General features: G+C 39.9%; 1 protein-coding gene across 5 annotated transcripts in view; it reads right to left on the bottom strand.

Annotated features, from left to right (window-relative positions):
* The window catches only part of LOC127568791 (CAP-Gly domain-containing linker protein 4-like), a 206,060-nt gene that overhangs the window by 150,820 nt on the left and 33,420 nt on the right, over positions 1 to 21,820 (bottom strand). For all 5 annotated transcript variants that reach the window (XR_007956068.1, XR_007956069.1, XM_052012954.1 and 2 more), the window contains exon 7: positions 3,562 to 3,798. Coding sequence is in view for 3 of the 5 variants with exons in the window: in XM_052012954.1 (XP_051868914.1) it covers positions 3,562 to 3,798 (237 nt within the window). In the remaining 2 variants the exon portion in view is untranslated. The remainder of the gene's footprint in view (positions 1 to 3,561; positions 3,799 to 21,820) is intronic.

The raw sequence follows: 21,820 nt of genomic DNA, 5'->3' as shown, positions 1-21,820 counted from the left end.
TTAGTGAGTAATCAAATCATCCTAGAACCTGGGGAATAGCCTAAGAAGACATTTACAACCTAATTCTGTTACTAATTAGGGCTTGTCAATTTTGCAGCAGTAATTTTGGGGAAATCCACAAACAGGATCATTTTCTTTCCTTGACTCAACCTCATGACTCTGGAGGACAGATTAAAATAAGTCTCTTCAGCTGAAGTAGAAACTTCCAAGCACTTAGTAATTTGATCCATTGTGAAAGGCATAGATACTTCAAATTTGGATTGTTTTATTAATGTTAACAGTTCGAATGGGGGCAGGGGCAGTTGTGGAAATTGGAAATTTAGGAAGTTGAAGGAAAAGGATGTACACCTTCAAACAGAATTAAAAATTGGAAAAAATGGTAAAAAGTCAAAATTAAGGCTCTCTATGTGGATGCATGCGGCATTCATATAACAATTGGTGAATTAATGGCACAAATAGTTACAAAGACATGATTGCAAAGTGACCATTGCTTAGAATGAAATATTCCAGGACACTAGATTTTTGGAAGAAATGGGTAAAACAGGACAGCCTTGATATTAAAAACTTGGATAGAGGCAGTGGAGACGAAGGATCTCAGAAAATCAAGAAGTAGAATCAGTTTAGGTAGATCTAAGAAACAACAGGGTACAGGATACATTGGTGGGCATTGTATAAAGGCCCCCTCAACAGCAGTGGTAATGCACAGCATTGTAGTAATCAGGAGATTAGAGATGAACGTAACAAGAGTAATATGATAAATCATAGGTGATTTTAACCCTGAGCAAATGATTTAATAGTAAAAATATGCAGAACAAATTCATAATTGTATAAGAGAGGTTTTTCTAGATCAGTATGTTGAAGAACCAACAAGGAATGGCCTCTGGTATTGTGCAATGGGATAGGGTTAATTGCAGTTAAAGAGCCTTAAAGGAGCAGTAATCATTAACATGATATAATTTTATATAAAAACTTTAAGTGATTTAGTTCAATCTGAAAACAGGGTCTTAAATCTGAATATAGCAAACTATGAAGGTATTAGGCATGAGTTAGCTTTGATAGATTGGGAAGTTATATTAAAAGGTAAACAAGTAACAGCCAATATTTAAACAATTTATATCTAGTTTACAAGACATACCACAAGTAGAAACGGGAAAAGCCATGTATCCATGGCTATCAAGAGAAGTTACAGCTATAGATCAAGAAAAAGGGTTTATAGTCTGCCAAAAAAAAGTACATCCAAGGATTGGGAAAAATGTAGTATTCAGCAAAGGAGAGCCTGGCCATCAATAAGGAAAGGAATGGAAAAGTAGAACATGACAGGAGGCTCACAAGAAACAAAAATAAGACTATAAAAACTTCTACATTTTGCAGAAAGGAAAAGATCATCATAATTTTAATGTGGGTCCTTCACAGACCGAGAAAGGAGAAGTTACTTTATGGAATCAGGAAATGACAGGGAAGCATCTAACTGCATAGAAGATGCAGAGAACTTCCTGGAAATATTGAAGAACAGGTCTAGAGTGTAAATGAGGGGTTGACAGAAGTTAGCATTAATAGAAAGCAATATTGCAGAAATTAATGTGTATGAAAGCATTAAATGCCCAGGACCTAATGTCTTAGGTTTTGCAAGGAGGTGGCCAAGATAGTTGACATCTTCCAAACTTCCATAGATTATAGAATGGTTCCTATAGATTGGAAAGTAGCAGATGTAACCTTATTGTTTAAGAGAGGGAAAAAGAAAACAGAGAACTACAGACTAGTTAGACTGATATCACATGTAGGAAAAGTGCTGGAATCGGTCATTAAAGAAGTGGTAACTGGGCACTCAGAAACTAATAATTTGATTTGGCAGTCAACAAAGGTTATTTTGACAAATCTTTTAGGAGTTTTTTTGAGATTGTAATTATTGGATAAGATAAAAGCAAATCAGCTGATGTAACATACTTCAGGTGGCCTTGAGTAAGGTACCACACAAGAAATTAATAAACAAAATTATAGCACCATACTCATGTGGATTGAAGATTTGTTAATAGATAGAATAAAGAAAGTAGGAATAAAGGGTCATTTTTAGGTTCAGAGGCTGTAATGGGAGATATACCACCTAAATGGGTGCTGGGGCACCAGCTGTTCAAAATCTATAATCTGAAATTTTGTATACAGATCTGGTCTCATTATACAAGAAAGGATAAATTTACGACAGAGTGAATGCAATAATGTTCCTGGGTTAGTGTGTTTGCGTACAAGAAGATTAAGCAGAACGGGCCTATACTCTCTAGTGTTTGGTAAGAAGTGAGGGGGATCTCACTGAAATGTACAAGATTCTTTAATGTGTTTGACAGGTTAGATTTTGTTACCCTGAGTTCATGTATTTAGAACCAGGGGCCAAATCCACAGAATAGTCATTTAGGATGGAAATGAGAAGAAATTTCTCCAGAGATTGGTGAACCTTTAAAACTCTCTACCCAAGAGGTCTGCAGAACCTCAGCCATTCTGTATATTCAGCAGAGATCGATAGACTTTTTAGATATAATGGAAATAAAAGAATAGTCAGGAATGAGGTGCTGGGTTAAAGATCAGCCATCATCTTATTGAGTGGTATCTACTGCTCAAAAGGATTCAAAATATAGCACATTTATCCAAATTAGACACAAAAATATGAAAACTGCAAGGGAACAACAATTCTCCCAATAATTATGAAAACAATTGATCCACTCTCTCAGGGTTTAGTACAGAAAAGATGATAACCCAGCACTGAGCAGCAGCAGTTTTGGAAAAGTGCCAAGAAATGTATGAGTTCATATGTAGCAAGGGAAGTAGAGTGCTCTTCTAAGCTTCAGTTGGAAGTCTTGATAATAAAGGCAAACTGAGAATATATATACTGAAGCACCTTAGCAGCATCTTCCCCTTTGTTGATTCCTCCATCCAGACATATTACCACATTGATTCAAGTTTAAAATATCTATATAATTAATAGCCAAACTCCAGAGTGATATCCGTCTCTTAAACTAAATGGACCTTTCTGTCAAGTAAAAAAAAAATGAACATTCAAACTAAATTTGAATTTAACTAAATTTTTGAAAATTAAAATCAGGGAACAGTGAACAATGACTCTGGCACAGCAATGTTGCCACAGTAATAGTATGAGAGTTACTTGCTGGAATAAAAGATTTTGCTACAGGAAGATTTGTTTTGACCATAATTTTTTATTTATCATTAGAATTTGGAAGTTATGATATTCTCATCTTGCATTTTAATTTGCATTCTAGCATACATTTTCTTAAAACTTATTTTAACAATATCGTCCAATATTCATGCCTGACTTATTTAATACTTTTATTCATGTACTGAGATTACAGTGGTTATCATGATCACAGACAGACAGACAAGGACTGACACACAAGATTAAAGTGGTTAAGAATCCTCACAGATCGCACAAAAATGATAAATGTTATACAGAAGCACAGAGAGAGCAGAAGAAACTACTGTAATTGTTTATGTTACTGAAAGCACAATGGGGTCCACGAATACATTAATCCATCCTCATACTTATTCATTATTTACCTTTTGCCCTCCAATCATCACTCTCTCTCCCAGCTTCAGGCCCAGTGACATCAGTAGTGCCTTCCCCGAGATGTGATCATAGTTTGTCAGCATCGACTTTGATATGTCACAGGTCAATGGTAATGCATCTAGAAGCATCTGCTTTAATTCTTTGGCAATTGCTGCTGCTTCCGCCATATCCAGGGGCATGTCCAAAGGGTCAGGGACAATGTCTGCCGGAGTCTGCCCTTTATCATTCTGTCCAGGAAGAAAAACAAGGGTAAATTAAGTGCAACTCAAAATCATGCAAACATTTTCCTTCAGATTTTTTTCTTGCTTACAGTAAAATCACAAACACTTTCCACAATATTTCTAATAATGAACTGCAGTGTGGTTACAACATTTGAAACGTATTCCATTAGGTGGTGCTGTAAACCTAAGTTTTGTGCAAAATGAGAAACATTGTATTAATTACAAAAAGCACCAAAAAGTGAAAAATAGCTTGATGACCAGATGGGTCAAGATTGCTTCAAGGAGCTCCATCCCATTAAAATTTGTTTAATGTGGACCAATTTATAGAACTGACCCTGAGGTAGAATGAGAATTTCGAGAATGTTTATTAAAATCAGCTACTCACAGCATAGGTGCTCATCCTGTGAAATATTCAGCCTACTTTGTTGCTGGTTGTGTCATCGTTCAAAGAACTACAGAATGGTTACAGCACAGCGGAAAGCAATTCACCCTGCAGTGTCCATTCAGACTCCACGCAATACCCCACTCTCTCATCCTCTCCCATAACCCTGGAATTCTTTCCTTCAAAATACTTAATCAGTTCCCTTTTGTATATTATATCTTTCACCAAATACCCCAAAAGCAGGAGTATGTTCAAAATTATCAGAAAGATTCAAATCAGCATGATAACCAGAATTGAGAGAGCCACGCAAAACATAATGGAACAAAGCAAAAGCAAAAAAAGGTCCACTCCAAATCAAACAGATTCATTTGAAAAGCAGCAATTTTTTTTTGCAACTGATTAAGATATGTAGATCTGAGAGCAATAACTATACGAATTAAGGAACTATTAGGAACCGCCACTGGCATCATCCAAGTAAGGACCAGAAATCCTACAACTGCAACTTGAACCTTTAAAATATTAAAATGTCCTCAGGCACTTCACTGCAGCATTGTCAGTCAAAATTTGATACGTCTTCGTCACAATACAGGTTCTAAGGAAAGTCATGAGAGAACCGTATTTAGAGACTTCTGTAGCTTAGAACGTGGAATTTGGACAGCTGCAGATGATGGTAATCTATAATAGGGAGGCAAGTGTATGGCAAGCAAATAGTAATAACCTTAGGGGCAAAAAGCTCATAAGACACCTATGTGTAGTAGTATAAAATCTTTTTTTAAGAGAAATAACAATTTCATAACTAATTATGCTTATTGTTAGAATTTTCCAATTACGATGTTCCAAAAGCTATTATAGCTGCAGATCAATAACAGAAGCGTTCCATTCACCAACCTCGAAGTCAAATTTTCAAACTGACCTGGATATACCCAATCAAAGATGTCTTTGTCTCACTCTGATAAAAACTCTATTTTAAGCAAGCAATATCAGCTTTGGATTACACCAGGTTAAACAAAGTTTGTTTTGCTCAGCACCAAGAAAAGTGGTTTAAACCAAAACTCAGTTGAGCGCCATCATCATGACAGTGTGAAATTTTTCTTTCTCTGTACAAACTATCTTTTTGCCTTGCTTAGCAAGTTACAAATTGATGTTATTCTGTGGAAAATTGTGCTGTTCCCAAATTCAATTTATATTGGATCATTACAGATAGAAGGCTTCTGGAGCATTACTTTCGATAGAATTCAAAACAAAATCTCCATCACAACTGGAGAATGTACATTCTGGAGGAAACTTTCTTCAACAGTTGTGCAGAATGTGTTCATAGTTAAGTAAGCATTATTAAATTTTTTTTCACATTTGACAGAAAACTGCAAAAACATGAAGCCAATTAATATTTTACTGTATTTTTGCATATGTATTTACCATATGCTTTTCTGTGTGCAGAAATAATCAGCAAAATACTGACATTTCCTCATGTCTATACATTCGCCGAAAGAAAGAGTAATAACAAATGAGACACTTACAACAAATTGTTATTATTTAATTACATATCCAATGGGATGTTGTTTAGAAATTATCTGTACTAAACACTTAACTGTACTAACTTTACAATAAGCAATTCTTCAGGTTATACTTATGGGATAAAAGATAATTAGAAGATTGCACATTTCTCGAAGCTCATGCTCTATAGCCATTAATGTGCAAATATCTTAGCTCATTGTAATTCAAATAACATTTGAATATAAAAAAGAAAATTTGTATAAGAATCCAGGAGTTCATTATTTTCAGCCCTCAATTGCTAAAGTATTAATCAAATCTTTCTGTTATGACTTACAGCTTTCGAACAAGTAATAGTATTGACACATCATGTTGGCTCAATTATTCAAACATAATTGTACTTCCTACTTCCATCTCTGTTATTGTAACAATATAGCAAAACCCCAATAATCCACTCTCTGATTGTTCAGAAATCCTGGTGATATGCCATCTGGCTCAATGGGTGCCAATTCCCACACTCCATCTGACACACCAGGGCCCCACTCCCGTGAAACTTACCAGATGCACCGAAAAAACTATTATACTACTACATTGTATCGCATCAAGCAGAAAGTGAATTAAAAGCAGCATTGGAGTATTAATTGGAATAACATCCAATAGCCCAGAAAATCTGCCAGTCCAGCAACACCAAAAACATAAGATTGTTGGTAATGCAGTAAAACTCCATTAATGTATAAAGACTGACAATCACGAAAATGGTTATTCAGATTACTTTGTATTCACATATGAAGGTGTACATTAACTTATATAAGCAGTATAATGGAGCAATGTGGTAATCCTTCAATCTCAAGAACATGTAGTAACAGGAACAAAAGAGGTAGGACAATAAATAAAGTGGTTCAAGAATAATTCTGGACGACGTTCCAACTTTATTTCTTTTGCCTTATGTCAGTACAATGTAGCACAGATCTTCTTTTGGAAGATTTATGCCCCTTCATAAATATTGGATAGAGGACCTTTAAATATAGAAAAAGAATAGATGAAGTGCTAGAAAAACAGAATTTGCTGGAAATACTCAGCAGGTCCAACAACATTGGTACAGTGAGAAACATAATTAATGTTCCAGGGAAATGAACTAGATTTTTCAAAATGGGGCCACTCCCTAGGCTCTCTGTCCGTGTTCTCCATAACCCTGAATTTACAAGGTTCTGATCTGTATGGCTAATATTGCTGGGTGAAACCGCCCTAGAGGCAAGTGATGAGGCCTTCCGGTGTATGGGCCTCAAACCATGTAATCAGATGAAATGCCCTGCCAATAAAAACTTTGACAGATGTCATAGTCAAACCCTTAGTACGTCATTTATGAAAGCTGTTGTTTACTCAAAGCTTTTGAATGGCCCTGACACTTTAAAAATGAAATAAACTATGAAACTCATTAAAAATTAAAGCAAATACAATTAATTTAAAAAATACCTTATTCTTACCTTTCTTCCTTACAGCCTACAATTACCTTCTGAATGAATGGGACCATGGATATGTGTGATTTCCCAGTTAGTTTTTCCAATAGAGAACAGATATTGCTGTGCAAGTGCAGGGAGAATTCCAACAATCTGATCCACCCCTGGACTCCATGAGCTGGCAAGTGACAAAGCATAGATGAGAAATTTCTGGCAGAACTTGCCCAGCAGTATCCAGCTCCCAATCAGCAAGATCTAGGCCACTGACCTTTCATCAGAGAAATATTAAAGATGAACAGTGGTTATCATCCATTCCTGTAGACATCTCCAAGACACAAGAGAATCTGCAGATGCTGGAATCTGGAGCAACATACACAAAATGCTGGAGGAACTCAGCAGGTCAGGCTGCATCCATGGAGGGAAATGAACAGCCAACGTTTCGGGTCGAGACCCTTCATCAGGACTGGAAATGAAGGGGGCAGAAGCCAGAATAAGAAGATCAGGGGAGTCGAGTCTGGGTGAGCACATTGGTTGAAGAGCTGGAGAGCAGCAAAGATCACAGAGTGGGAGCAGTGAGAGAGGGTCTCACAGAACTCCTGTCTAAGAGAGGAGGAAAACTTCTTCAGGGTAGGCATACCTCAAAAAGACTTCAAGTGGAGCAGCAAAACAGAGACACAAGAGATTCTGCAGATGCTGAAATATGGAGCAACATACACAAACCTTCTTATTCTGGTTTCTGCCCTCTTCCTTTCCAGTCCCGATGAAGAGTCTCGACCTGAAACACTGACTTTTTTTCCCTCCATTGATGCTGCCTGACCTGTTGAGTTCCTCCAGCATTTTGCATGTGTTGCTCCTGTAGAACATCCCTATTATCAAATGCATCCTCTGTCTACTTGTTAATTAGAATGGAAAGTCCTATCTCAGTTTATTTCCCTAAAAGAGTGGAAAATAATCAGTGATTCATATCAAGGAAGTGCTTTATTAGACAAAAGAACTTGGACAGAGGGAGAGAGAGGCCACAGTTCCCTACGTTCCGCCTGCCACCAGACAGGCAAAATCGGTTATACCCAGTTCTACAAAGACAGCAATTAGTCGCCTGCTACAATTCTTAAAAGGGTATTCATCTAATCTTACATATGGCACATGTCACATTCCTTCTTTAATAATGAAGAAAACAGAAGAAACAAACGTCTGTCTCTTGGGTATCTTGGATACAAAATCTTTCGGGTCCTTCCATATCCAAATCATAACTGGCTGCAATTTTCATGGGGTCTGTTTTAGTTCAGCTATGTTCTCATTTTGCAGGATTAGTGCAGCAACCTCTGGTATCTCCACACCTGCTTCTGTCAAGTAAGCCTGTCTTCCTGGTGGTCTTCCTAAAATAGTGCTGTTCCTCTAAAATAGGGCACCCTCCTCACTTGTGACATTGCATGATGGGGCAGGGGGTGGTATACTCTGTGTCCATTCACCACTTTCTTCTTCCACGTCAGACCTGATGTAGGTTTAATCTCAGATTGTTTTCAACTCTTGGCAATAGGTGGGTTTTTGTACCTCCATTATAGTAGTGTGCCCATCTTCTTTTGCCTGCCTCTGACTGTTGTTCTGCACATCAAGCTTCCCATTTAGAACATAGAATATCGATCAGTACAGCACTGGACAGGCCATTAGGCCCACAATGCTGTGCCGATCTTGATGCCAATTTATACTAAATGCCCTCCTCCTGTATATCATCCATATCCCTCCATTCCCTTCATATTCATGTGTCTATCAAAAGCCTCTTAAACTCCACCAAACTGCCTGCATCTACTACTACCCCAATACCCATTCCAGGCACCTACCACTCTCTGCGTAAAAAAACTTGCCCCTCATGCTGCCTTTAACCTTCTCCCCTCTAACTTTAAATGCACGTCCTCTGGTGTTTGACATTTCTACACTGGGGAAATATTCTGACTGTCCACCCTCTCATAATTTTAAAAACCTCTGTCATGTCTCCCTTCAGCCAACAATGCTCGAAGGAGAACAACCCAAGTTTGTCCAACCTTTCCTTATAGCTCATACTCTAATCCAGGCAGCATCCTGGTAAACCTCTTCTTCACTCTTTCCACAGTATCCACATCCTTCTTATAATGGGGTGACCAGAAATGCATGGAATACTCCAAGTGCAGTCTGATTAAAGTTATAGCTGCAGCATGATTTCCTTACTCTTACACTCAACACTCTTACCAATGAAGGCAAGCATGCCATATGCCTTCTTTACCACTTCATCCACTTGCATAGCCACTTTCAGTGAACTATGAACCTGGTCCCCAAGATCCCTCTGTACCTTAATGCTATTAAGGGGCCTACCATTAACTGTATACTTTCTCCTTTCATTTGACCACCCAATGTTCAACACCTCACACTTACCCAGATTAAACTCCATCTGCCACTTCTCTGCCCATATCTGTAACTGATCTATATCCCACTGTTTTCTTTGATAGTCCTTCACGCTGTCCACAACTCCACCAACCTTAGTGTCATCTGCAAACTTGCTAATCCACGCATCTACATTTTCATCCAAACCATTGATATATATCACAAACAACAGAGATACGACCACCGATCCTTGCAGAACACCACTGGTCACAGACCTCTAGCCAGCATAACAGCCTTCCACCCCTACTCTCTGTCTTCTATGGGCAAGACGGTTCCAAATCCAACCTCTTAAAGCACTTCATCACAGTAGATGTGAGTGCTACTGGGCGATAGTCATTGAGGCAGCTTCCCCTACTCTTCTTGGGCACCAGTATGATTGTTACCCCTTTGAAGCAGGTGGGAACCTGCAACTGCAGCATTGAGAGGTTGAAGATGTCCTTGAACACTCCAGCCAATTGGTTGGCACAGATTTTCAGTACCCTGCCAGTTACACCATTGAGCCTGACACCTTACAAGGGTTCACTCTCTTGAAGGATGTTCTGACGTCAGCCTTCGCGATGGAGATCATATGGTCGCCAGATGCTTTGGGGTTTTGCACAGGTGCAGTGCTATTCTCCCTTTTAAAGCATGCATGAAAGGCTTTGAGCTCATCAGGGAGTGAAATATCACTGCCATTTATGCTGTTAGGTAGACATCTTTTCAGTTTATGAAGTTTTGCTGAATGAAGCATTCTCTTGGAATGCAAACCTTTTGGTGCCTTGTGACTGGATCAAGAGGGTTGTTTAAGTGAAGGAATTATGCCAGCAGTATAGCTTTGTTAAAGCCCCAGCAATCTCCTCAAAGATCTTTATGTCCTGGATTCCCATGCACTTGTATCTTCTGAATCAACCTACCATGAAGGACCTTATCAAATGCCTTACCATGTAGATAAGGTCCACTGCCTTACCCTCATCAAGTATCTTTGTCACCTCCTCAAAAAAACTCAAGTTTGTAAGGCATGACCTGCCCCACACAAAGCCATGTTGAGTGTCCCTAGGCAGGCTATGCCTTTCCAAATACGCATCAATCCTATCCCTCAAGATCCTCTCCAACAGCTTGAAGCTCAGTGGCCTATAATTACCTGGATTATCCCCACTTCCCTTCTTGAACAAAAGCACAACATTTGCTACTCTCCAATCCTCCAGGACCTTGGCTGTGGCTAATGAGGACATAAAGATCTTTGAGGAGATTGCTGGGGCTTTAACAAAGCTATACTGCTGGCATAATTCCTTCACTTAAACAACCCTCTTGATCCAGTCCCAAGGCACCAAAAGGTTTGCATTCCAAGAGAATGCTTCATTCAGCAAAACTTCATAAACTGAAAAGATGTTTACCTAACAGCATAAATGGCAGTGATATTTCACTCCCTGATGAGCTCAAAGCCTTTCATGCATGCTTTAAAAGGGAGAATAGCACTGCACCTGTGCAAAGCCCCAAAGCATCTGGCGACCATATGATCTCCATCGCGAAGGCTGACGTCAGAACATCCTTCAAGAGAGTGAACCCTTGTAAGGTGTCAGGCTCAATGGTGTAACTGGCAGGGTACTGAAAATCTGTGCCAACCAATTGGCTGGAGTGTTCAAGGACATCTTCAACATCTCAATGCTGCAGTCGCAGGTTCCCACCTGCTTCAAAGGGGTAACAATCATACTGGTGCCCAAGAAGAGTAGGGGAAGCTGCCTCAATGACTATCGCCCAGTAGCACTCACATCTACTGTGAAGTGCTTTAAGAGGTTGGTCACAGCTAGAATTAATTCCTGCCTGAGCAAGGACCTGGACCTACTGCAATTTGCCTACCGCCACAACAGGTCTGCAGCAGACACAATCTCACTGGCTTTCCACTTGTCTTTGGAGCACCCAGACAACAGCAAAACATAGATCAGGCTGCTGTTTATCGATTACAGCTTGGTGTTCAACACCATCACCCCCTCAATACTAATCAACAAACTTCAAAACCTGGGCCTCTGTACCTCTCTCTGCAACTGGATCCTCAACTTCCTTATCGGGAGACCACAGTCAGTGTGGATCGGTAGTAACAGCTCCTCCTCACTGACAATCAACACAGGCGAACCTCAAGGATGCACGCTTACCCCACTGCTCTACTCTCTCTACACTTATGACTGCGTGGCTAGGCACAGCTCAAAGGCCATCTATAAATTCACCGATGCCACCACTGTTATTGGCAGAATCTCAAAGGACGATGAGGCAGCGTACAGGAGTGAGATAGATCGGCTGGTTGAGTGGTGTCACAACAACCTCACACTCAACATCAGCGAGACCAAGGAATTGATTGTGGACTTGAGGAAGGAAAAGTTGGGAGAACATATGCCAGTCCTCATTCAGGGGTCAGCAGTGGAAAGGGCTGAAGTTCCTGGATATCAATATCTCAGAGGTTCTATCTTGGGCCCAACACTTTGATGCGATCACAAAGAAGACATGCCAGCGGCTCTACTTCATTTGGAGTTTGAGGAGATTTAGTATGTCAACCAAAGACTCTTGCAAATTCCTACAGACGTACGGTGGAGAGTATTCTGACTGTTTGCATCACCGACTGGTATGGAGGCTCCAATGCACAGGATCGAAAGAAGCTGCAAAGGGTTGTAGGTTCAGCCAGCTCCATCTCAGGCACAACCCTCCCCGCCACCAAAGGCATCTTCAAGAGATGGTGCCTCAAGAAGTGGCATCCATCATTAAGGACCCTCAACACTTGAGACATTCCCTCTTCTCATTACTACCATCAGGGAGGAGGTACAGGAGCCTGAAGGCCCACACTCAATGTTTCAGGAACAGCTTCTTCCCCTCCACCATCAGATTTCTGACATACGTTAGTGATAATAAACCTGATTCTGACTAAGTTTAAAAGCTCTAATTTCATTCCAGAGCTTGAGACATTCAGACAAAATAAAACCTAAACATTTAAAAATTTATCCACTCAAATATCTGAAAGAATAAAATATTATATTGACAATTACAATAAATTAAAATAACAAAAATGTATCACCAAGCACAATTTCCATGATTCTGAGGGGACTTGTTGGGGTGGAGACATCCTCTTGTGGGAGAGTGATTACTGTCTCAAAAATAAGAGTTTGCCCATTTATGTTAGAGATGAGGCAATTTTTTTCCATTCAGTGAATCTTCAGAATTCTCTTCCTCAAAGGCCTGTAGATACAAAATTCTCTTTGAAGCAGACTCTTGATAAGCAAGGGGTGAAAAGTTACTCTATGTGTGTGGTAATGTGGAGTTGAGGTTGTATTCAGATCAGGTATGACCTTATTGGATGGTAGAGTGGGCTCAAAGTGCTGAGTGGGCTACTCCTCCTTCTAGTAAATGGTAACACCAGAGGAGACGAGAGGTTGTTGTCAGATGATGGTGGTGGTGAATGTCAGCCTGAAGTTTGCCATATTGGATTCTTTCTGCAATTGTTCTTGGTACAAGACTCAAAGTACAAATAAAAATCCTTCAGTTCTCTTCATTTTGATTTGCTAAAGCTCCTTATATCAAAGCCTAACATTTTCTATCACACAGCCTCATTTAAAGCTAAACTCCATATTCAGGTTGTTGTCTTGGAGGACAGCTATCAAATTATGAATGTGGTAGAACACCTCCAAAAGCCTCTTCATGGTGTGCTATCCAGCTGACAGTGGTACTATGTCATAGTTTCTTGCTCCTTCTGTAACCTTTGCTGTTCAAGCTCTAACAGATCCTTGTTTGAAGTCTTCAACATGGGATTCACTACACCAAATCCAACCTCATTTACCAGCCTGACAAGGTCCTTTTGTGGATTTTTTTTTAAGGCCTGCAAACCCACAGAATCATGCACGCACTGCGGCCATAAATTCCTCTACATATCATTCATCGTTGCATGGGCTACGTAATTCCAAGAGGCTCTGATGTAGTCTCTGGCTACCTTATTGCTGAACTTCTTCCAAATTTCCTGATTAGTCTTTGTTGCTTTGCCTCAAAGTGACATACCTCATATCGTGCTGCAGGTAAGCCCAGAACATGGTGATAGCACTCTGGTCCATGGATTGTATCAATGAATGGTGTCGTGGGGTTTGAGGGTGGGGGAAGGGCAGGGAGAAAACACTACCCATATGTTTATTAGCCATGAACTGTGTTAACTGGATGTGCAGGGCCATTGTTAAGGATGAAAAAGTCTCTGGCATCTAGGTTATTTCTCACACAATATTATTCAATGAGGGGAGAGAGAAACAATGTAATATAATAATGGAAAAACCATCATCCAGGCTTTTTTCTTCAATCACTTCTCCTGGAGAAGATTAGCTATTGAATATCCTTTCAGAGCCCTCTGTTTTTGGAGTGGCACTGCTCCAAGGAGAAGAATAAAGCTATCTTTGGCTGCCTTGAAGCCTGTAAGTTTTCTCATACCGCAAGATGAATGTACACAAGATCATCCTTTTCCAAAAAAGCTCTGCCTCATTGGTAACAAATGCTTGTTTAATCAGAATTAGAATCAGGTTTATTATCACTGACTTATATGTCATGAAATTTGTTGTTTTGCGGCAGCAGTACAGTGCAAAGACATAAAAATTACAAAATTAATAAATAGTGCAAAGAAAAGGAATAACAAGGCAGTGTTCATGGATTCATGGACTGTTCGGAAATCTGATGGCAGAGGGGAAGAAGCTGTTCCTAAATCATTGAGTGTGGGTCTTCAGGCTCCTGTACCTCCTCCCCGATGGTAGTAATGAGAAGAGGGCATGCCCCAGATGATGAGGGTCCTTAGCGATGGATGCCGCCTTCTTGAGGCACCGCCTCTTGAAGATGTCCTCGATGGCAGGGAGGGCTGCGTCCGTGATGGAGCTGGATGAGTCTACAACCCTTTGCAGCCTCTTGCGATCCTGTGCATTGGAGCCTCTGTACCAGGCTGTGATGCAACCAGATTGTTCTCCATTGTACATCTATAGAAATTTGCAAGTCTTTGGTGACATACCAAATCTCCTCAAACTCCTAACAAGGTACAGCCACTGGCGTGCCTTCTTCGTGATTGCATCAACATGTTGGGCCTAGGATAGATCCTCCGAGATGTTGACGCCCAGGAACTTAAGCTGTTCACTCTTTCCACTGCTGACCCCTTAATGAGGACTGTTGTGTGTTCTCCCGATTTCCCCTTCCTGAAGTCCACAATCAATTCCTTGGTCTTGCTGACGTTGAGTGTGAGGTTGTTGTTGTGATACCACTCAACCAGCCAATCTATCTCACTCCTGTACACCTCCTCATCACCATCTGAGATTTTACCAACAACAGGGGTGTTACCTGCAAATTTATAGATAGCATTTGAACTGTGATTAGCCACACAGTCATGAGTGTAGAGAGAGCAGAGCAGTGGGCTAAGCACGTATCCTTGAGGTGTGTCTGTGTTGATGTTTAGAACGTTCACCTTTATTGATGACTCATTCAGTTCCTTTGGAAAATGTTCTGTCACCATGGAATTTGCCCTTTCTGTCTCTCCCCACAAGACAAACATTGCGCAAGTGTACATGTTTTTTTTTTGAAAAGTTCAAATCGGCCATTTCTGGTGTTGAATAACACTTTCAAAAGTTATCTCAACCTCCATACAAACGGAAACAGAAATACTGAAGAACTCAACCAATTGAGCAGCATCTGCGGAGAGAGGAAACAGTTAACGATGTTTTCTGACAGTTAACAGTTAGAGTTCTGAGGAAGGGTACCTGACCCAAAACGTTAATAGATTTCTCTTTTCACAGATGCTGTGTGGCTTGGCTGAGTTCTTCCAGCATATTTCTGTTTTTGTTCCTGGTTCCAGCATCTGTGTTTCTAATTGGTTTCCTTCACCCTCCTCACGTTTTTAAATCATAATGATTTTGCTTTGTCCTGGATCATCATCACCCAGAGCCTAATCCTGTAACTACATTCTCAACCTATTATAACATCTCTGCCTTTCGTAACACTTCTGGAGGAAACATTTTAGGCACCAAGTTTTATTTTGTCAGTTTGTTGTGAATTGTTTGCAGCAACAATGCTACAAGATTTAAGCAATAACTAATGTCCACTAAATATTCACCTTTTTTCACTTCTTAACTTTTTGTGAACAGAGAATATTACACTTTTCATTAGATCAAGAAATAGTTTCATAAACTGATGACTGCTCCAAAGTCGATGGCACAATAGTGAAAATTCATAATCAAGCATTTGTAAATCAATGAATTATTGTATCTGAGAATCTTTGCTCCATTAAAAAATAGTATCAAAGAATTCACCCTGCTCCAGTTACAAGTGAAAAAAGACTATTAATGCTTAACTGTTTCATTTCTAGCTGGGTTGCAATATGCTTGTAATACATCTAATGCATTCCCCAGAGTCTCATTTGAGGGTTTTATGGTATGCTGCAATTCTCTCTCCTTGTGACCAATGAGATGAAGAACATCTTAACTGTTGTCTGTTCTGGTGTATCTGTCATAACCAGTTTGACATAGAGTGCAAACTTTTTCTTCTGTTGTCTCCATTCTTGAGACAGGTTATTTGTCTGGAAATCCAATGGCTCAGACATCTTTATTAGCTCCATCATGCACTCTCACTGAAATAACAAAAATCATTGTTTCATAATACACATCTATTTGTTTCAGACACAGGCTAAATTTTATAGTTTCATCAATCTGCACTTAAGACACCATGTTTCAGTATCTCTCCCTACAAATTGGAATATAGTAATTAAAATTAACAAAAAGATTTATTAAACAGAAGTTATAGAGGGAGAGACACAAGAGACTGCAAATGCCAGGATCTAGAGGAAAAAACAAACTGCTGAAGGAACTCAGCAAATCAGGAAGCATCTGTGGAAGCAAAGGGATAGTCGACGTTTCTGCATCAGGACAGAGTGTAAAGGGGAATACTTTACCCTGTAAGGGAGACCCTTTACACTCTCAGCCCTGCTGCAGAGTCTCAACACAAAACGTTGACTATCCCTTTGCCTCCACAGATGATGCCTAATCTATTAAGTTCCTCCAACAGTTTGTTTTTTTTTGTTAGAGACAGAAGGTGCACTTCTGTACTTTGTGCCTACTACCACACAGGTAAAACTTCTTCCTGGTTCTACACATGGAGAATAGTTGATCACATGCTACGATTATTAGAGGGGTACACTCCTAACATACACTACATGTTACAGGAATCTTACTCAATGACCCAGACTTAGCTGAGAAATGCCAGCAGCTACTCGCCAAGCTGCTATCATTTTTCAGTGTTAATCCCAAAATGTTTTACCTAGACATGAAAAATTAAATTGTACTCTTAGCGACAGGCCAGTTTTGATGCAACAACATTTTTCCCACAAACAATGGAACACTACAAAGTCTGGATCATTAGACTCTTCAACAGGCCAAGTTGTCTGTCTGTGAAGCTGCTCCAGAGGCTCATTATGCCTGTCCATAGTACTTGGTGAATCATCTAGTGCAGACCATTCAAAATCATCACACAAATGCCAATTTCAGTGTATTGTAGATGCTTGGAAAGTTGAGAGAAGGTACATCTTCAAAAGTGGATTCCCCTCAGTCTAAGTGGGTGAAAAATCCTGCTATCTCTGGCAAACCTCAATAACAGAAAGAAAGACAAAAGCTTCATAGGCTTAAACAAAAGCAAACAAATTACATTAGAATACACTAGTGCCTTAGGTGAATATATTTACTGCACTGCAGACAAGTTCTCTCTCCAAAGCTTCTGGGAATTTTCTCTGGATACCTATCACCCAGAGGGTAAGCAAACCACTTTTGAGTTTCTCTATGTCTACAGCTACACCAGAAAATGCGATATCCCTCATCAATTTGTGTTGCAGCTACTCCAGGAATCACAAACCACAATAAACCCTTTATAGCTCTGTCTTCTCTTTAAGGGCTGTAGGACCCCTTGAAGCTGAGTTCCCAAATTCCTCATCCTTCCAATCACTGAACTATCAAAGGAAAATGAGTTTCGTGTAGGCAGATTACCAAATTCATTTAAATCCAGCCACAGCATTGTAATCTAAGTTCACTAAACATAGATCATCTCACCCACTCCACATCCATTACACCATGCTGCATACAAAAATTGGTCCCATGTAATTTTACTCAAATGTGGCTCAAGAAATGGAATTAAATTGAAAAGACATTAGGGCTTTTTCTACCATTATTGTGATAAAAAGAATACTTTTTTCTTTCAGTGTAGCATATGCGGTTAAAACAGAAAACACTTAAGTACATGGCAAGGGAGGAAAAAAAACTGAAATCCAGCAGTGCATAATGTCTGATACTATCAAATGATCTGCTAGTCACCCGTAGCTTATTGCTGACCTCTTGTGACAGACACCTTATATTACAGCTTCTGAATCAGACTAAAAAATGGTAAAAAGACCAAGTAAAGGGCTCTTAGTCTGATTGCGCACGGCATTTATAAAAAGAACTGATGGCATTAACAGAAATAAATGACCATGAGATATGGGCAAGGAGGAGGGGTACCATAAACAAGAGGGCATTGGTTTAAGACGAGAGGAAGGAGTTTTATAGGGGATTTGAGGGGAAAGCTTTTTTTCTCCCTTACACAGATATCTCGAACTCACTGCCAGAGGAAGTGGTGCAGTCAGATACAATCACTACATTTAAGAGACATTTAGACAAGTATTTAAATGGGCAAGGCGTAGAGGGATACAGATAGTGTAGGCAAATGGGATTAATGCAGATGGGCAAAAAGGTCAGCACAGATAATGAAGAGTCTGTTTCTGTGCTGTAGAATTCTATGACTCTATGAGTGAATATTCTGGAATACTTGACATTTTAAGAAGGATAGGTAGAAAGGAAAAAGGAGGTATGGTAGTACTGTTAATGAACATATAGAATCAGTTTGGGTAGAGAAAAGTGGCAGCAATGAAATAATAGTCACTGGTGTTTTCGTCTACAGGCTCCCTAACACTAACCACAAAAAAGGGCTGATTTTTAGATCAAGAAACATTTGAGCATTTCATAAAAGGTTCTGCAATAATCATGGACATCTTTAATCTAAACACAGATTTGACAAATCAAATTGGCAAAAGTTGCCTTGAGGCCAAATTCATAGTGTGTGCTCAGGACAGTATATTATGTGTGTTCTGGAACCAACCAGGGAACAGAACATTTTAGAGAGGGTTGTTTGTAATGAGGAAGGATTAATGAATGATCACACAGTAAGTTACCTTCCAGGAAGAGCAATCACAACATAGCAGAATTTCACATTTATCTTGAGAGTAAAAAGAACAACCCTGAAATAGTGCCTTCAACATAAATACAAAAAAGGTATGAATGCAGAGCTGGCTAAAGTTGCTTGGGAAAGTAGATTAAAGATAAGATAGTAGATATTCAATGGCAGACATTTAAAGAATTATTTCACAACTTGTTATTGAGAAAGGAAGACTCTACAAGAAGGATGATCCATCTATGGCTAACTATCAACTTTGAAAGAAGAGAAATACAATGTTGTAGATATTAGTAGCCGGCCAGAAATCTGACATAATTTTAGAGACCAGCAAAGGATGACCAAAGAGATAACAAAGAGGGCAAAAAAAAGTTGTAAAAGTATTGGTTTAATATTGTCATGTACCGAGATACACTGAAAAGCTTTTGTTTTGCCTGCCATCCAGACAGATCATGCCATACATAACTACATTGAGGTAGTAAAAAGTAAAACAGAATACAGTTACAGTTGCAGAGAAAGTGTAGTGCAGGTAGACAAATACCACAACGAGGTAGATTGGGATATCAAGAATTTATCTTTTAGCATATGACAGGTCGTTCAAGAGTCTGATGACAGCTTCAATCCAGCTGTCCTTGAGACTGGTGATACACGCTCTCAAGCTTTTGTATCTTCTGTCCAATGGGAGAGGGGAGAAGAGAGAATGACCAAGGTGGAAGGGGACCTTGATTATCTTAGCTACTTTCCTGAGGAAGTGGGAAGTGTAGACAGTCAATGGAGGGGAGGCTGGCTTGCATGATGGACTAGGCTGCTTTCACAACTCTCTGCAACTTCTTGCAGTCTTGGACAGAGCAATTGCCATACCAAGCTGTGATGCATCCAGATAGAATGCTTTCAATGGTCCATCTATAAAAATTGGTAAGAGTCATCAGGAAAATGCCAAATGTCCTTCGCCCTCTGAGGAAATAGAGGCGTTGGTGTGCTTTCTTGGCCATAGTGTTCATGTGGGTGCACCAGGACAAATTGGTGGTGACATTTACACCTAGGGACTTGAAGCTCTCAACCATCTCCACCTCCGCACCATTGATACAGACAGGGTTGTGTACTCCACCCCACTTCCTGAAGTCAATGACCAGCTTCTTTGTTTTGCTGACATTGAGGGAAAGATGATTGTCTTGACATTATGCCAATAGACTGTCTATCGCCTTCCTGTACTCCACCTCACTGTTGCTTGAGATCCAGCCCACTACAGTGGTGCCGTTTGCAAACTTATATATGGAGTTTGAGCAGAATTTGGTCACACAGTTGAGAGCATATAGGGAGTATAGTAAGGAGCTGAAAACGCAGCCTCGCAGAGCACTAGTCCAATAGTTGGAGTCATACCTCACACAAAGGAAGATGGTCGTTGCTGCTCAAAGTCAATCATCCCAGCTCCAGGTAGCACAGTGGCACAGCTGATTCCACTGGTGCCTCATAGTTCCAGTGACCTAGATTCAATCCTGACCTCCCATGCTGTCTGTGTGGAATTTGCACCTTCTTGCTATAATTGCATAGGGTTCCTCATGTTGCTCCAACTTCCTTCCACATCCCAAAGATGTGTGGCTGTCAGGTTAATTGGCCAGGGTAAAGTGTCTTTGGCTGCTTCCATCATAGTAGCAGAAGTGGGCATGTTTGCTGATGATTGCAATGATCAATTCCATGTCCATATTTGCATATAGCAATATCACTAAGGCAAGTCCACTATGCAGCAAGAAATGTTGATTCTACAGAAGTGCCAGACAATGATGATCTCCAATGAGAAAGAATCAACACACCTACCTTTGACATTCAATGGCACCACCATCAAAACCCTGGTGGTTACAATAACCAGAACCTCATCTGTACCAGCTACATAAATACAGGTCAGCAGCTGGCTAACTTGACACCCTTGTTGACACTCCAAAGCTCTTTTACTATCTGCAAAGCACAAGTCTGGAGTGTGATGGCATATTCGTCACTTGCCTGAACTAGTGCAGCCCTGAAAACACTCAAGGAGGTGAAAACCATCCAGGGGAAAATAGCGTCCTTTATTGATATCCCATCCACAATCTTGAACAATCATTTCCTCCACTGCCAGCAAGATATGGTTGCAGTGTGCCCCACTTAAAGATGCACTGCAATTAATTGTCTATGCTATAACAACAGCACCTCCTAAGTCTATACCTCACAAAGGAGGACAAGGACTTTAGGAGCACAAGTGCACCATCGACTGCATATTCTGCTCCAAGTTGCATAGCATCCTGACTTGGAAATATATCTCAGTTTCTTCCTTGTCATTTGGTTCTAAATCCTGGGACACTTTTTTTTACCCCCAAATATTGTAAATCATTGAAATTCTCTACCCCAGATGAATGCAGAGGCAGAATTACTAAATACATTCCAGGACAAGATAAAGATATTTGGTTTACAGTAGGATCAAATCTGCCATGATTGTAATGAATGGCGGAGTGGGCTTAAGGGGCTAAAAGGCCTAAAAGGCCTTGGAACGGTATGAAGAAAATCTAGTCACCATGGTCCTCGTTGGAATGTTGGGAGGAGGCCTTACTGAGGGAGTATCAGCAAATAGAAACTAAATTAAAAACCAGGACATCAACAGTAATATGTCTCTTGATTCCAGTGGACCCAATAATTCAAGAGAATTAACACATGGCTGAAGACTGGTGTGGGAAAAGGCATTTCCTTTTCATTGGACATTAGTACTCCTATAGCAGGGAGTCATTGGAAAAAAAAGTACATACTTCATTTTAATATTTAAGCAGAAAATGTACTGGAGGTTACAAAGGGAGGATCTATAAGAAATTAAAAAGTCTAAATGCAAGCAAAATAGATAATAGTACCAGCTAATTCAGAGCCCTGTAAATCTGCCATTGACATCATTCCGTCAACACAAAAGGCAGATTTATTCAAGCATCAATACTTAAAAAAGTTCTCAAGTAGCTAACAATATTTTTCTAGATTATTTTCATACCATGAACTCTATATTTGTTCCAGTGACTTCCCTGGATGCCAAGGCAGTGTTGAATGA

This window comes from Pristis pectinata, chromosome 3 (genome assembly GCF_009764475.1).
Source record: "Pristis pectinata isolate sPriPec2 chromosome 3, sPriPec2.1.pri, whole genome shotgun sequence".
In the NCBI taxonomy this organism is placed as follows: Eukaryota; Metazoa; Chordata; class Chondrichthyes; order Rhinopristiformes; family Pristidae; genus Pristis; species Pristis pectinata.
The sequence above is the reverse complement of the archived record's forward strand: the minus strand, read 5'-3'. Positions and strand labels throughout refer to the sequence as shown.